The 15,935-nt window shown below is 36.7% G+C and overlaps 1 protein-coding gene across 8 annotated transcripts in view; it reads right to left on the bottom strand.

The window, feature by feature from the left end:
- The window catches only part of RALGPS1 (Ral GEF with PH domain and SH3 binding motif 1), a 133,909-nt gene that overhangs the window by 29,742 nt on the left and 88,232 nt on the right, over positions 1 to 15,935 (bottom strand). For 7 of the 8 annotated variants that reach the window (XR_012654196.1, XM_075056133.1, XM_075056132.1 and 4 more), the window contains 2 exons: positions 9,685 to 9,822; positions 7,987 to 8,080 (listed from right to left, as the gene is read on the bottom strand). Coding sequence is in view for 7 of the 8 variants with exons in the window: in XM_075056133.1 (XP_074912234.1) it covers positions 7,987 to 8,080; positions 9,685 to 9,822 (232 nt within the window). In the remaining variant the exon portion in view is untranslated. The remainder of the gene's footprint in view (positions 1 to 7,986; positions 8,081 to 9,684; positions 9,823 to 15,935) is intronic. The other variant, XM_075056136.1, reaches the window with a different exon arrangement.

Genomic DNA, 15,935 nt, shown 5'->3' with positions numbered 1-15,935 from the left:
TTTTAAGGCTGATCTGTTCCCCACAATATTAGAGGTTTATTGTACCCATGCTCTGAGCTTGATTTTTGTGCAGAAAGCTATAATTTTTTTTTGTTTGTTTTAAGAATCTCCTGCAGAACTGTGCTATTTACAGATATTGAGAAACTTGGGTATTAAGCTCATTATACTGGGTTAGCTCATATTTGATGAACCAAAATTCTTATGGAAAACAGAACACTCATTTCAACTTGTTTCACATAACAGTAGTTCTCCAACAGAAGCAGACAACCCTTCCCCTACTAACCTGTCACTGTTCCACAATTACTAATTTCTTTCTTCTATTTCTGTCTGTACAAGGGAGCTGCTGCCTATCCTTAACCACACGTGATAACTGCATGATTTAGTTTGTCAGCTTTGAGGAACTCATCTCTGATGCTCTTTCCTTATTCTGTTAACAAATAAGTTACTCAGTTTTATTAGTCCCCTGTGGCAACAGCCACAATTTATTTGGTCACTGCGGAAACATCTGTCTAATAGGCCCATTGCAAAAAGATATGACTGCAATTCAGTCCATGTAAGCAAACAGCTCCTCCCTTTTACAATGATGTGATTTGTAATGCGATCCTCCTGAAAATTTCTTGCTTTGTTAGACTAAAATGAATTTAAATCTATATGTAAGGATTACAGACTAGACTCCGGTTCTTAAGCGTGCTGAACTGAATTGTGCTCATTAAACATGTCCGGTCTATCATTTCAGGTAACTATTTACAGAATCAGGTATTTTTCAGAGCAATTGTGGCAGGATTACCTCATATACCTGAGGAGGCCACAAATCACTTGTCCAACTTCACATTTTTTATCAACTTAATTAGCTTACTACGTAACAAGCTCCAAGACTTACATGTTTGAGAAACAGCACAGGTGAAATACTGCCTATGAATATGTACATAATGGGAAGTGCCATGACCTGCTATCAGATTTAAGGCAAGAACATTCTTATACCTTCTTTAGTGACCAGAACATCTGACAAAAGATCAACGTCCATGCAACTACTTTTGCTATACTGTTTCTTTCTTTCTGTTTAAAAATATTCTTGTATAGAAGAAAAGGGGAAGATAACAGCAGAAAGTAAGACCTAACACCTTTATGCTTTTAACAAGGTTTTAGAAAGAGGCATGGTATCATTATACAATCTAGAAAGCACCCATGGTGTGTGCTGCTCTTAAAAGTTCACTGACAGAGCAACAAGTGAATCTTCAGTGCCATAAAATGAGATTACATCACTCTGCATTGGTCATCTCTCTAGAAAATGTGAAGTTAGATAATGTTGTTTATCTGTTTGGTTATGTTAAAGTACACTCTGAACTCTTTGCCCTTGCTAAGTCTCTGACAGTTTGGTCGTTGACTTCAACAATGCCAGAATTCTGCAATGTTTTGAAAATAACAAAAATGCAATTTAGCTATTCAACTTAGGAAAATACAGGATTTATTAAAAGAACAACAAATAAATATGAGCCTAAATTTGAGTTTTGGTAGATATAAAATACTCATGCTGACATGTTTAACAAAATACTTGAAATAAACTGTGAGAAAAGTGAATATATTCTGACAATGAGATGTCATTCCTGGACCACCTTCTCTCCTCCTCCCCGTCTCCTGCAGAAGGCTGGAAACAAAAACATTTTTACTTCAAAGAAAAGATACTGGCAGTCAGTACAGTTTCAACCAGCCTTGGCTTGTTTGTCACCACCCAAATTCATTTTTGCAATTCCTCTGACACTGCATTTTCCACTGAGAAGCACAGGTTACATGCATGCACACGCATGCTCATCTGCTCTCACCTTGCTACATGTGCATATAGTTATGCCAGCAGCATGAGCAATGTCGCCCAAATAGCACTCACAGAGTCAGAATCTTTGGCCCCTCAGAGGCTTAGCGTGATACTATCAATAGGTCTGTGCAGACTTTGACACCTGATGTGCTTACAACCAACATTCATCATTCATATCCATCACATAGCAAATTATATTCTCACAGCTCACTGTCCCCAATGATATTCACTAGTATTACTACAAGTAAAAAACTACCTTTGTTCCAGCATACCTAATAAACCACTCATAACTCATGAAGACATTCTCTTTTTTTGTGTTTGCACCTGTATATGATCAGAAATTTGTAAGTCACTATATTCATCCAATGTTACCACACTGTTAGAAATTTTTTTTTCAGCAGTTCTTTTAAAAAATAAAATATTTGCTTTACCATGGTGAGGAAGCCCAGACTTAGCACAAGCTCTAAGTGCTGATGTATGAAGTTTCAACATTCCAAAATTATACAGCAAGAGTTTAGCTGAGATACATGCCAGGATAAATCCTAGATATCAGCCTCAGAAACTGCCCATCAGAAACTGAAATTCCAAAACTGAGGAGTTAGTATTAATAATCTAAGGTGAAATAAAAACTAGAAGCAAAATCTCTAGGAAAAAAAAATCAGCATAGAGATTTACTGAGTTAACAAACCATCAATTTACCTCTGGGAATTAAGACAAAGCTTTTAAAGAACAAGGCATAGCGAGAGTATGTGAAGACTTTGATCTTGGATACTAAAAAGATGACAAACAGTATCTTTTTTTTTTAAAGCCTGATACTCAGAATGTTTTCTGGAATGTGTTAGGGCTGGGAGGCTCTGTAAAGTAAGCTGGACCTCTATCCCAACCTAGTCTTAAATAACACTCTTCTACTGATTGCTGCCATATAGCTCATTTAAGAGTAACCTTCCTGATAAGCAGGAAAAGAGGAACCTAACATAATGCAGAAAAAATAGGTAGCCAGTCTTGAACATAGGTCTGTTTCATGGGAGGTAGCCAGTCTTGAACATAGTTCTGTTTCATGGGAGTATGTTCTCCAGTACAGGACGAAACTACTGCTAGGACAGTAAAGGTACTTTTAATCAATTCCCCTAATATTAAGCAAGCGAATGAAGACAGAGTAGCTGTACATGAACAAGAAATGCAGCTGCTCCATGAGGAGGCTGAACAAAACTTACTCATCTTTCTTGAGACAAGGAAGATCTAAGTTGCAATAAAGCAGTGCAGTCTTCAAAGCTGTCACTCAGGGCATTTCTGACCAGTATTTGTGTATGAAGCAAAATGGGTCTGACATATCTGAAACATTTTGGGCTGCCTGTGTAGCACTTAAACAGTAGGTCCAACAGTTTCTGGAAGCTTCACTGTCCCCGAGAATGTCCTGTGGAAGAGGCAGCTAAGTCACAACTATAGCTATTGATCCATATGGCCACAGGATCACTAGAACTCTCAGGCTAACAGTGAAGGTTTCCCCCAACCCCTGCCATTGACAACAAATCTTCCTGGAAAAGGTCCAGGGAATATAGCTGCCTGGGAGGCCTATTTAAGATGGACTGTGGCCAAGGTTCACTGTTATAAGTTCTTATAATTTAAGCACCTGCCGTACAGTTCCTGTTATCATAAGGCTAAAACCAATATGGTGCAGCTGGCACTTTTATAGTGCCATCATTGTTAGGAGTCAGTATAATGTTTTAATTGCCTATTAATTTCTCTGGGATGCTTTCCCATAGCATCCTGCCTATCTGAATCTAAATTTAAACTGTTTTTTCTGTAAATCATTTTACTACTAAATTGGATTATCAGTGTCTTGCCTAATATGCTCTGAAGAACTGAATTATATGTATAGATAGCAGTCTACAGAATGGGATTCCAATCCTGATGGTCCTGTCCAGATAACACTGTAATACAAACAATAGTCTTCAAACTGGCTTTACTCAAAGAACAACTGTGGAGAATACCAAGGGCAATTTAGACCAAGAACAATTGAGGAGAATACCAGGCCTGACCTAATGATACCAAAAGGTCAGCAAAAAAATTGTTTTGGAACCACTGCAAGGCGTGGCAGGTCAGGAAAGGACGTGGCATGGTGCCACCATGTTTGGATAGCACTGTCCAGCTCAGGGAAAAACTGCATTACCTGGGGACAAGCACTCCCCTCAGATCACTTCTTACACTCCTGGAGGAGGAAGAAGATCCTGCAGCAGCTCCATCATGGTATCTCTGAAGCCCACCGGCTGCCAGTGATGCCCTGAGATAACAATGATTAGCAATACATTTTGGGTACAACTGGAAGGAATCCTGGTGCTTTAGGTCCTATTTTTGTCCCCTTAGTCTTGTAACTAGCAAATATTATTTCTCAGCTTCTGCAGAGAACAGTATATGGGGCTGAGCAAGAAAGATCTATTATTTTTAGGATATGACATCACTGTCAGGGGTTTTCTGGAGTACTCCTACTTGCTGACAAGCATGAATCTAAAGCAAGCAATTGGACTGGCACAAAAAATTGTAGAGAAAAGCTTTGTTTATATGAAGTGGCTGCCAAATATTCCTTTTCAGTGTAACTGAGGTTCTCATTTGGCAAAATGTTGTGTTGGGATCCTGCCAAAACATTTTAGGGCAACCATCTAAGCTTCTCTCCCTGACAGCCTGGTACTGAGATAGTTCTGTTCTCCCGGAAAAAGGTCAAGCATACATCTCCTCAGAGTACACTAATGCTGTCCCTGGCTCAAAAAGAATGGTCACGGGAAAGAGAAAGAGAGAGGAGATTCTTTCCCACTATAACAAAACTTAGCACTCTTTGCCTTTTTAAGGCTTACAGTTTCTTCTGGCATGGGACCAGAAAATGCTATGAAACTGAAGATCCATTAGGGAAAACTGAGAGGAAAATGTGAAATCAAATATTCAAAACAAAATCCAAAAACTTCTCATCAAATACAAAGATGGAAGAGGAATGAGAGTTCTCTTCAAGGGTAGTTGTGATGTGTTTTGATGAATACAGACTTTAAGTTAAAGCTTTATCCTGATGAAACAAACATGGTCAAAAAAGGTCAAAGTTCTCCAAGGTATATAAACTGCAGCAACTGTACTTTGCTAAGAATCAAATCTTTCCCTCTTTCTAATACCTTCTGTGACTTCAGTCCAGTTTTTCCTTGCCATAGTGAAGCCTAGAAAGAAAACTGCTAGATTTGATTGAAATATTCTCACAAATAACTAAATCACAAGAAAAAGTACTAAATGATCTTTAAGATCCATCAAATACCTTACAGCATTATTAGCAAGGCTGCTGCTGAAGCTAAAATGATTTTCAAATTTAAACTGGAATTACTCATGACTTGTAGTTTTCCCAAATATTATGTTATAGTATCATATAATTATAGAAACCACTTGTTTAATCTATTTTTCCTAAGATATTACAGTTCATGAAAGCTATTATATATATAATGTTAACATTCACGCATCATCAGGAAACTCCATCTAAAAATCAAATTAAGCAACATGACCAGTTTCTTGAATCCAATCCAGGGGCTGTAAAGCCTATACTAACTACAATTCTTCACCTTTACCAATTACTACTCAGTTTAATTTTGCTCTATGTTTGCGACTTTAATGAAGCATGGAAGTATGTGGGAAATTAATAAATAATGACCATTTGTTAAATCTTAACACTGAGATTTAAATCTCAGACTACCTTTACAACAAGTCTTGGACTGCCTGACCTTTTCAAAAGGCTGTGCGCAATGCTCATGTTCAATGTGCATTTGCTGCATAATGCATCTCTATTTGTGAAACATATACAAAGTCATGAGACTGAGAAGAGAACGCGCATTCTATCATCAGTACTCTGGCAGGAATTCTAATTCCACGAAGCAGATAAATTTTGCTACGAAAACATCATACAAACACATTCTTTCTTCCCCGAATAATTTTCCTACAGAAACATCACTATTTTTAGTATCTGTGATCAACCAGACACAAAAGCACAAACCTGTCAAACCATAGCCAAGTATGATCTTTTGCAGTGAACTACCCAATGCTGGTTCAGCTTCTTTTGCTGAAGTTTACCCTAAGCAAGAGGACAAATTTTGGACGTTTTCTCTCTATTTGAAGTTTGTCCTGATAATACTCAGAGAAGTTCCAAAAGAATACCTTGCCTGGATGGTTTTACTTTTAGAATTATTCTTTCAGGAAAAGCAAAGTTCCACACACATGTATCACAAGAATCCATATCGACAGATTTGGCTGAGGAATAGTACTGTATGCACAGTGGCCTGAACCAGAGCCAAGTGGAACAGCTTTGGCAGCTGGAGTTATCACCAACTGCAGTTATGTTCAAAATCGAAGAGAAAAGACAAATTGCTTGACTCATGCTGTGCTCAAACATGTGGGTTTTTGTCTCCGTTATGGTGACACCTTTTTTTCCTGAACTGTCTCAGTAGGATTTTCCATCTGTATGCCAGCAATATCAGCTATAATAGCAGAGAGATGTAGAATGGTTACGGTAGGTCATTCTTTATGCTCATATGTACATGACCCCACACTGGTAACACACAGTCTTCTGATTCACTGAATCTGCTCTTTTCTTTTCACAAACACTAACTGGTAGCTTTCACTTCGTTAATTGATCAAGTTTCAACTTAAAAATTATTTAACTATTTGTCTCACTACTCCGATTAAGAAGCTATTCCAAAATTCCATTACTCTGCTGGTTAGGAACCATATTTCAACATTTAGCTTCTAAATTTTTGTATTCATTTATCCTTGTGCTACCATTACAATTTAGTTTAAATCGCTCTTTACCCTCCCTATTTTCTCCCAATTGTGTTCATATGTAGTGATTCTATTACCTAAACTTCTCGTCTTCTAGGCTAAAACCAAACATAGTTCTTTAAGTCTGCTGTTACGAAACAGACTTTATTCACTTGATTGCACCAGCAATTTTTTAAACCCACTCTAAGCATGGGTGGCCAGAATTGCATACAGTACTCCACACGAGGTCTTACCAGCTCCTTTTTGAACCAGTATTAAAAATTTAATTTTTTACATAAACACTATATTTGATAGGGAGTAGGGATGAATTTGTCTTTTCATGCCTGTATCTTACTTCTGACAGACATCTACTGATCAACACCATAAATTACTGTTAGAATAAGTATGTAACATTTTTATTTTTGTATCACTATCATTTTAGTCATCAGGCCATCTGATTCTTCCTTTGTGATATCCAAATCATGTTCTACTTCGATGAACCCTTGCAACACTTTTATTAACATATGGTGTACATAGATACAAATTCTGAGACAAAGTTCTTAACTGAAGTATTTAATAAAACTGGTAACAAGACTGGTTTTAAAGTAGTTCATTAGCAACCTTGCTCTCTAAAACATATTCTAAAATCTTTCATACCACCATCATATTATTGAACATCTGGTTGCCTTGAATACTTTTAATTCTGTTCACCTAAATAGAGGTACTATATTTGTCAATAGCTAATTTTATAGCATTAAATCTACCTTGGTTGAGTTATTTAAAACCTTGGCTACTAAACCTATGCTTTAAGTTCTTTCAGAATTATTGGCCAGGGATTATCACCTCCTTTAACTGCAGCACATTCACATATTGACCAATGTGCTCTATGGTGTGTATTTCACAGCATTGTGTGGGTTAGCTCTTCACCTCTTTTGTAAGCATTGTTTTGACATGCTTAAACCCCCCAAATTGTCAGGTTTATATCTTAAGTATAAGATTATTAAAAATAGTAATTTGAAATTGGAAGATGTTTTTAATGTATTATTTCCAATAGCATAGAGTCAACTCTGGACATCTTGGAGATGGCTTTAGGATTCCTGAACAAATTCCCAGAATACAACCACCACAAGAAAAAAGACTAGATTTTCATCTGCTTTTAACTTTTACAAAGATATTTAATTTTGGAAATCTGGTTAGAGTCATAAAGGAAGACTGTAATTCTCGATTTTACTCAGGCATCCTGGTATTATCAGCTCCATTAATAAAATATTAAGAACACCAGACAAACCCCAAAACATCTTCAGCCAATGGCTTTTTGTTCAACTCTTAATCAAACTAACAGCCAAGTGATCTTTCCATTAAATTCCCCAAAACCTGAAGAAAAGAATAGTACTTACTTATAATTGTCATCTTCTACAAATTTCTGAAGTTCTTCAATGTAACGGACAGACTTCAAATACTTTTGCACATGGGGCAGTGTTGTAAGATTATCTGTGGAGCATTGAAACAAAAAAAAAGATGAACATTCACGTCATCCAAAATTAGTTATTCTTTCAGGGTTTTTTTCTGGTTCTTATGGTTATCTTAATGGAAACAGAGGATTTGAACCTTCCTAAAGAATAAATCAGGCAGAAATATTACTTTGACTCTAAAAAGATTTGATTGAGCAAAAGTGATGCTCAGTTGTTAAAGAAAACAGATGCATTTCATCATCATGAAAGCTAGCGGATTTTATTATATGCTTTCTCACAAGTGGAAAAGAGTTATCTGCTGAAAACCTTGCTTGAATTTTGTGCTCACTGTTCTGGGGGAAATTAAACCCTGCAGCCATGGCTGTTAGTGATTCTCATATGAAAATGAAGTGAAGAGACTAAAAAATTACAATGCTGAATACCAGTAAAGAAAGACACTAAGTGACGCACGGTGCACAGACAGGAATCTAACTTAACTTTTATGCTGTCGTAAAGACAACTGTTTATAAGGCACCCATTATTACAGAATATTCAAGGCCATATTTTAATTTTCATTCTGACTTTAACAAAAGCACTCAAAATTAATGCACAGCAATGCAAGAAGCTGCCAAAACTGTAAAAAGGAAAGGGTTAGTGAAATAAAAGGTTTCTTTGTAATTTGAAATATTCAAAGACAAAATGAAACTCACAATAAGAACATGATAGCTGAATAATCTAGCTATTCAGAGTCACACATTATTATGCCTAGTCCCTACCTTTAAATACTTTGTATTACTGAAGCTGACAACAAAGGACAAGGGCTGGATACTTAAGCATACACAAGTAATTTCTCACATCTAACATTTAGGGTTTTTCTACTCAAAACTCCCCAAAACTGTAGCATTTAAATGTTCTGAATTTATTTAATTGTACAGCTGCTCTCAAGGTTTTCCAGCTTGTTTCATATTTAAGCAATGAAAAGTCATGCTAAGTCACCAACAGTACACTGAGTATTCATCAAGACCCCCAAACCAGCACATTTCTTGACATAGGCTTCACTAACAGGCTAGAATTGCAGAAATTAATTTTAGAGTAAAATCTTGTTAACAAAAAGCAGCAGCCCTTCATGTTCCTCACTTCATCGACAAGTGAGGTGTGTGGAAAAGCTTAACACACAATTTAACAACTGCTGTATAGACTGAAATATTTGTATTTTGTTTTGTACCATCAGGATACTAACAATAAAGTGATAATGAAATTAACACATTCTACACTCCAAAGACATCACATCTGCTGCAAAGGAAAGGAAAGATATTAAGATAATTCTCTCTACCTGCCTCTGGTGGAAACAGAATATAACTCAAATGCAATAGCTGTACCTGCCAGTATGTTATTTGTAGTCCACATGTAGCTGTAAACTCTGCACAACTTCTGTTATAGCTCTTAGAATTTACATGCTTATTTACCTAATTTACCAGTAAGATTGAAACTGCACAGAAGTGGAAGCTACACCACCTACTAGTGTTCAATTCTACCAACGTTAGCCTCTCGTGTTGCCTTTACACAGGGCTGAAACCTGCTTTCACAATGTTGTATTAAAGAAATTTTAGTTTAGGCTTAATAGGCATAACAAGATTTACCAACCATAGTTACAGGAGACTTGCAGATCAGCTATTATTCGGAGAATATTGTTCATTTGATTGGATCTTTGTTCATTCTCCATAATGCTGCCTGAAGCGGGATATGCAGAATCAATGTAGATTAAATCCAAGAGATAAATTCCTGAAACAGACAAATCAATCAACTAATTGATCTAGTGTTTCAAACAGAAATAGTTGCATAATTTTTAATGAATATAACAGCCAGCAACTATTTACCCCCACTATGGTCTGGGCCCATTAAACAAAGGAGAGCTTGGGATTTGCATGTCGAAAAAATTCATTAGTGCTTGAGTTTTATGACACCTCTTAAAAAAGGACAGAAAAGATTTTACTCGTGCACTTATATAGGCTGAGCAATTTGCAGGACCATAAAAAGGACGCTAAAAAAAGAAAGACTGACAGCTGCCAAAAACCCCTGATGACGGTACAGGCGGTCTGCGTGGAGCTGGCAGCAAGCACGACAACCTCTGGCCACAACAAGTAGAGTTCAGCACTGCACTGTAGTGTCTTCCAGGTCTGCTGCTATTTACTACATTAACATATTACTCCATGTTTTGGCTGAGGCTCCAAGCTGCATTTGCTAGAAGACAACAGGAGATGATACCTAGGTTTTGATTATGTGATGATTTAAAAAAGCAGAAAGGGAAAGTTTTTATTTATGAATTTTGTAATTGAAAAAATGGCATAGTTATTTGCCTAGGCCCGGATTTCTCAGTAATTACAGAAAGATGGTGATTATTGTAGTTGCCAAAAATGCTTATTGCTCTTACTCGTACTGCACTTTTCCAAAGCACTGGCTGACTAGACAAAATGTCACTTTTTGGTTGGTAAAGAAGTGTATTATATAAAGAAGCTGTGTGTGACAAGATGTCAGCTATCTTCATCTTAAAAAACACACCTATATCCAATGTTTGGTAGGCAGGTATTTTGCAGAGTTAGTCTCTGTTGAACAGTACTTTTACCTTTACAAATTATGTAAGAAAGAAAAAGGCAGGCTTAAGGCTGAAATGAATTCATGATACAGCGTAACATTTCTTGCATGGCACCCTCCTGCTTTTCATCAGCACATGCCATTCCGTTTCACACATACCATTATGATTTGTAGCAGGCTTCTTTTACAGCCCTAGAACAGTTAGGAAGCAATCACAAACAAAGGAAAAATACTGCCCAGGAAGTACATACAATGTACTTCCATACAATCCAAACAATCATCAAGTTTGAGAAAACTGAATCATCACTGAGATTGCCTAGAAAGTTATAGTTTTTAACTCTGGAAAATTGAAAGATAGTTCTGCAACACAGTCTTGCAAAACTCATGAAAGCTACTATGAAAGCATAATGCAAGGCTCATCTATTTACTTCAGTAATTAACTGAATGCATTTAAATTATGAGGAAGACTAACACTCTTGCCTTTTGTGAGGATACTTTAATCAGTTTTAGTATTTCAGTTGTATGAATGCAGGGAAGGAGTACAGAGGCTCTGAGTGTGTGTGTGTAAAACTAATTTATTTTAGAACTTCCAGTCATACTCTCTGTTGATCAGACCTTGGGTGCAGACCATAGGAAGGAACAAAGTCATAATGCACAGTACTTCATCTCTCAGCGAAGTGGAATAGTTAGTCTGCTGAGGCAGAGTTACAGCAATACACTTTGTCATCTCCAGTGTGACCTTAGCCACATGGGCACTCCATGACTAAGACCTCCTGAAATAAGTGAGGACAATCACTGTATAAAGGAGACTTGATGCTCTTTTGCCTCTTCGTGGAGCCATGCAACAGCCAGACATACCCAAACTAGACAATACAAGAAAGAAAGTGCAGCTTCATCCGTTCTTAATATAGGTTTTGCTTTTTTTATTAAACAAAAAACAACAACAAGAATAACAAAATCCCACAACTGCATGCCTAACCTGTAGGAAATACAAAGTGCTTAAATTTGTAATCATATAACTTTGAACACAGGTTTACAAGCAATTTATACAAAATTTACACAAACACAAAGCCATTGCCAGTTGTGATAAATAATAATGAAGTGGATGCAACCCAAACACTGTAATACCACTCACAGCAGAAATCTTTTACATGCAGTCTTCAATATTCTTACTCCTACTGATAAAATGAAGTGCAGATGAGATTCTGCTGGATGTACGTTTCAAAGAGGAAACCACAGCTCACACAGTGAACTTAGAGCAAAATATAACTAAGTTCTAGCAAGACTAACACAATCTTTTTGCATCTCAAAACTTAATGATTCTGTATGAATTGAAAAAAAAAACAACCCCCAAAAGCTATGCACAACGATGCATGTCACTTGCTATGATTCTACTAAGCACTCCAGATAGCATAAAAGCTTGGACCAATGGAGGCAGCTCAGAGCAGTAGTCCTTTATCTGATTTTTGCACATCGTATAAAGACAACTGCTAGCTAAAGGTGGGGACACATTAATCAATTTTTTTTGAGTTGATACAAACATGGCCAAACTGTATTTTGTAGCTACATATTATTTACCTGTTTGGAGACAAGGGTCTATTAAAATCCACTCTTATCAGCTCCTTTCTCTGCGTATCTTGAAATCTCATGGCTATCGACGCCAAACATTAGTTAGCAACAGATCATGTTCCATCAAGAACTATTTTACTTAAATACAGGCTAAGTAGAAATATTCTAATCTTCTGTTAGACCTGAAATAGAATCATTCTGAAACTACACTGTAAAAAGTTTCTGTTGAGGCAGAATGCACTGGAAACAATAGCACATGGCAACTGTAATGCATAAGCCCTTGAGACAGCTTTGTAAACTGCAGCTTTTTCCACTCTTCACCTTATCATTCAATTCACATATTCTTCTAATGGTTCAGTAACAGCACTGTCAGAATATGCTTTCCGACACTTGCCACAATAAACTAAGATTTATACCTTTCTATTCCTATGAACTATGGAAAAATGTCTTAAAACATCACAGAACACCAACATTAACTAAAATATTAGAATAGCTATGAATAGTGTCACAGAAGTCTGACCCAACATCCACATCGTCCCAAAACATCCCCTGGAACACCTTCCTCCAAATCACAGAAGAAATCAAAACCAAACTACAAGCTCTAAAAAAGTCCAAACACAGTACTGTGATCCCAAAAAGCTAACCTCATGCAAGTCTTGGTTTTATAGAGGTTTTTGGGTGCAAATTCAACTGGTAGAAGAAAAGAAGTAGATTACAGAAACAGGAGACTATATTAACCCTCTATGTATGTGCTGGGGACTGGGTTAAGAAGAGTGCTCTACGTGTTTCCAAACCACCTTATGTACTAGGAGTTACTAAGTGACTTGTGGAAGATATTGTTTTCCTATTAGCTAAATATTACAGAAATATTAATTGTTTCAGATAAAAATCAGTATTTCCTGTGATTGATAACTTTGCTCTTTCTGGACTAACTAGATATAATGATTTTTTAAAACATTCCCAGAATACCCCAAATTAAAGTTCTATCCCAATAACATTTATTTTTTCTTCATACCATTATTAGTTCACATACATAATTCCTTTTCTGATCTCAGTCTGCAGAGAAGGTGGGTGAAATTAAAACTCAGAAAAGAAGAATGATGAGAGAAATGTTTGTAAAAACATACCACATCTATAAACTCTCTAAGACCTTTTTATAGCAGGACAATGGTATTATTTTAGAGAAGAATTAGAATGTTAGAATTCCAGTCTGGTGGCACTTTACGCATGCTTTATGCTGGCACAAATAATCATAGGATAACTTAGGTCAGAAGGGACCTCCAGAGGTCAATCTAGCCCAATTTCCTGCTCAAAGCAGGGCTACATCAAAGTTGGAAAAGGTTGCTAATAGCCTTTTAAGTTTAGGGTTGGAAACTCTGATCCAACTTAATCCAGTACTCCTTAACTATTCTCATAGTATTTTTTCTTTTTGTTTATATCCAGTTGTAATTTCCCATGTTACAACTTTTGACTAATGCCTCTTGTCCTTTTGCTGTGCACCTCTTGAGAAGAATATGGCCTGTCTTCTTTATAAGCTGCCCCTCCCTGACAACAAAATATGAATTTGATGCACAGGGCCAGAGAACTGCCCTTCATTTTGCTACCAAATAAAATTAGGAGACTAGCAAATGGGAAATTCTATTGCACAGAAGTAAACGCACTAATGAACTCTCATGCATGAAACAAAAATTTCTCATCTGATTAATGGGTGAAATCTAGAACCTGACACAGGTTCTTCCACAGCATCAAAATTACCAGTTTAAAAAACTGAGTAAGAACAGAAAAATTGCATGTTCTAAACAACAACATAAAATAGGAAATTAAATCAGCTTCACTAAACCTTTTCAAGAAGAAAAAGGTAAGTCAGCCTGAGAACCTGACATTCACCAACATTTCTGGCTTTTCAACAAATCTGTTATCAGGTGAATGTAAGCAACCTACTATCAAAATTCTCTGGCACAAGAGCGAGCACTACCGGTATCTTTCTGATTGTATACTGTTGTTTTCCATTCCACACATCAAACTCAGCTGAGAACTTCCTCAGAAATGCATGATAAAACTTCAGTTCTGTAGGAGAACTGTGTTGTAATCTGTAACAACAGCACAGCATTTCAGTGCATCTCAGACATGGGCAGGATGGTCTCAGAAACAGAACCTGCCTGTGAAGCTCTGCAGGAAGGATGGAACCTGGTGCATTTTATCCTTTCCAAAAACAACCATAGCTTTTCAGGAACATCTTTTTACTATTTATGTAAGTGCCGAGTACAAAAGTATTGCAAGTTTATAGTTGCTACTCCAGTTCAGAAAATACACACAAAAGATGTTTTTAGTTCCTCCTAAGTTAGCAAGCAGCCCAAAATAAAATACCCGTTAGAGAAAAGATTCTTGTGTAAGCATATTTTGCTCAGACTGCAAGTTATTATAGATTGTCCAAGTCTTGGGACTCATATTCCCAGTACTTGATTGCCAAGAGGTCTCAGAGACTTGATATTCCTGTGCTATTTGCTCTTCCACCTCTGTTGAAGCCAGCCTGAAGCTCCTAATAAATAAATTCCAAATTCTTTCCTTGGAAGAGATAATGTGTATTTCCAAAGCTTGAGAAGGAGGATTAGTAAATACAGTATCTTTTGAAAGCATGAATGATACACAGATTAAATATTTTCCATAAATCTTACTGACCTCAGTGGTCCTGGAAGGCAAACCCTTTATGAATGCAGGGAGAAAGTGCTGTACAAAATGTACTGAGTCTGCTCTGAATGCTGTATTCAAGTAGACCGAACAGAAATCACTGTATGTGCTCCATTCAGGGATCACTGCAGCTATTGCTAGTGTGTCAAAAACATTATCTCAGTCTGATTTTTCTTTAAAGGATTGCTCAAACATTTAGGGTCAGCTGAAAGGCAGACTTTAATTTAATATATTCCTAAACTATTCTGTGAACTCTGCAGGGAAGTTAGTCCTTCTTTGCTGCATAACAAAGAAAGGAACATTCTTTTGAGCAGGAAAATAACTTGTGCAGCATAAAAATCTATCATATTTCCACATTAGATTTTCCATACTGTTTTTTGAGCATGTTTATAATTAATGACTCCCCCTTCAGCCCATGTTTTCTTGCCTTGCCTTGAAAATAGCACTCTTAGTTTCAGGAAAATAGCTAGCTGACTCACTTTCACTCTTCTAGCTTTAGGACAATAAATTTTCTTGATGAATTTCAACTATTAAAACAACAGGAAGTGCAACTATGCTAGTCAAGTGCAATTTTTTTAAAAGGGAAGGAAAGCCAGTACAATGAAACGCATGGAGCACACCTAAACAACACACTCCTGAGAGAATTTCAGTACGCTTGCATTAATTACTGATAATAATCAGATCTTTGGAAGTGTATTAAGTTTATGCAGTGAAAACAAATTATTTCTATGTAATCTCCTGGTAGTAAGTATGCCTCAAACTTACTCAGATTAAAAAACCAAAACCCTGGAAATAAGATTTCCATCTGGGAAAATATAAATTCTTTCCGGAAATTAAAATGTTCTTATGTGTTCCCTAGTAATGTCTCATTACTATCATGTAGAGCTCTAAGTTACAGACCACCAGCAATAGTCTAGCAAATTTAAGAAAAGCCATGTGGCTTACTAAGGTTTTCTTCTTTACAGCTTATGAAAAAAAAAGACAGACCTGGCAATTTCGTTAGATTTTAGTAAGTACTGAGTATCTGCATAAGCAAAATCTCATTC

Source organism: Buteo buteo, chromosome 23, assembly GCF_964188355.1.
Source record: "Buteo buteo chromosome 23, bButBut1.hap1.1, whole genome shotgun sequence".
Lineage (NCBI taxonomy): Eukaryota > Metazoa > Chordata > Aves > Accipitriformes > Accipitridae > Buteo > Buteo buteo.
This window is presented reverse-complemented; position numbering and strand designations above follow the sequence as displayed.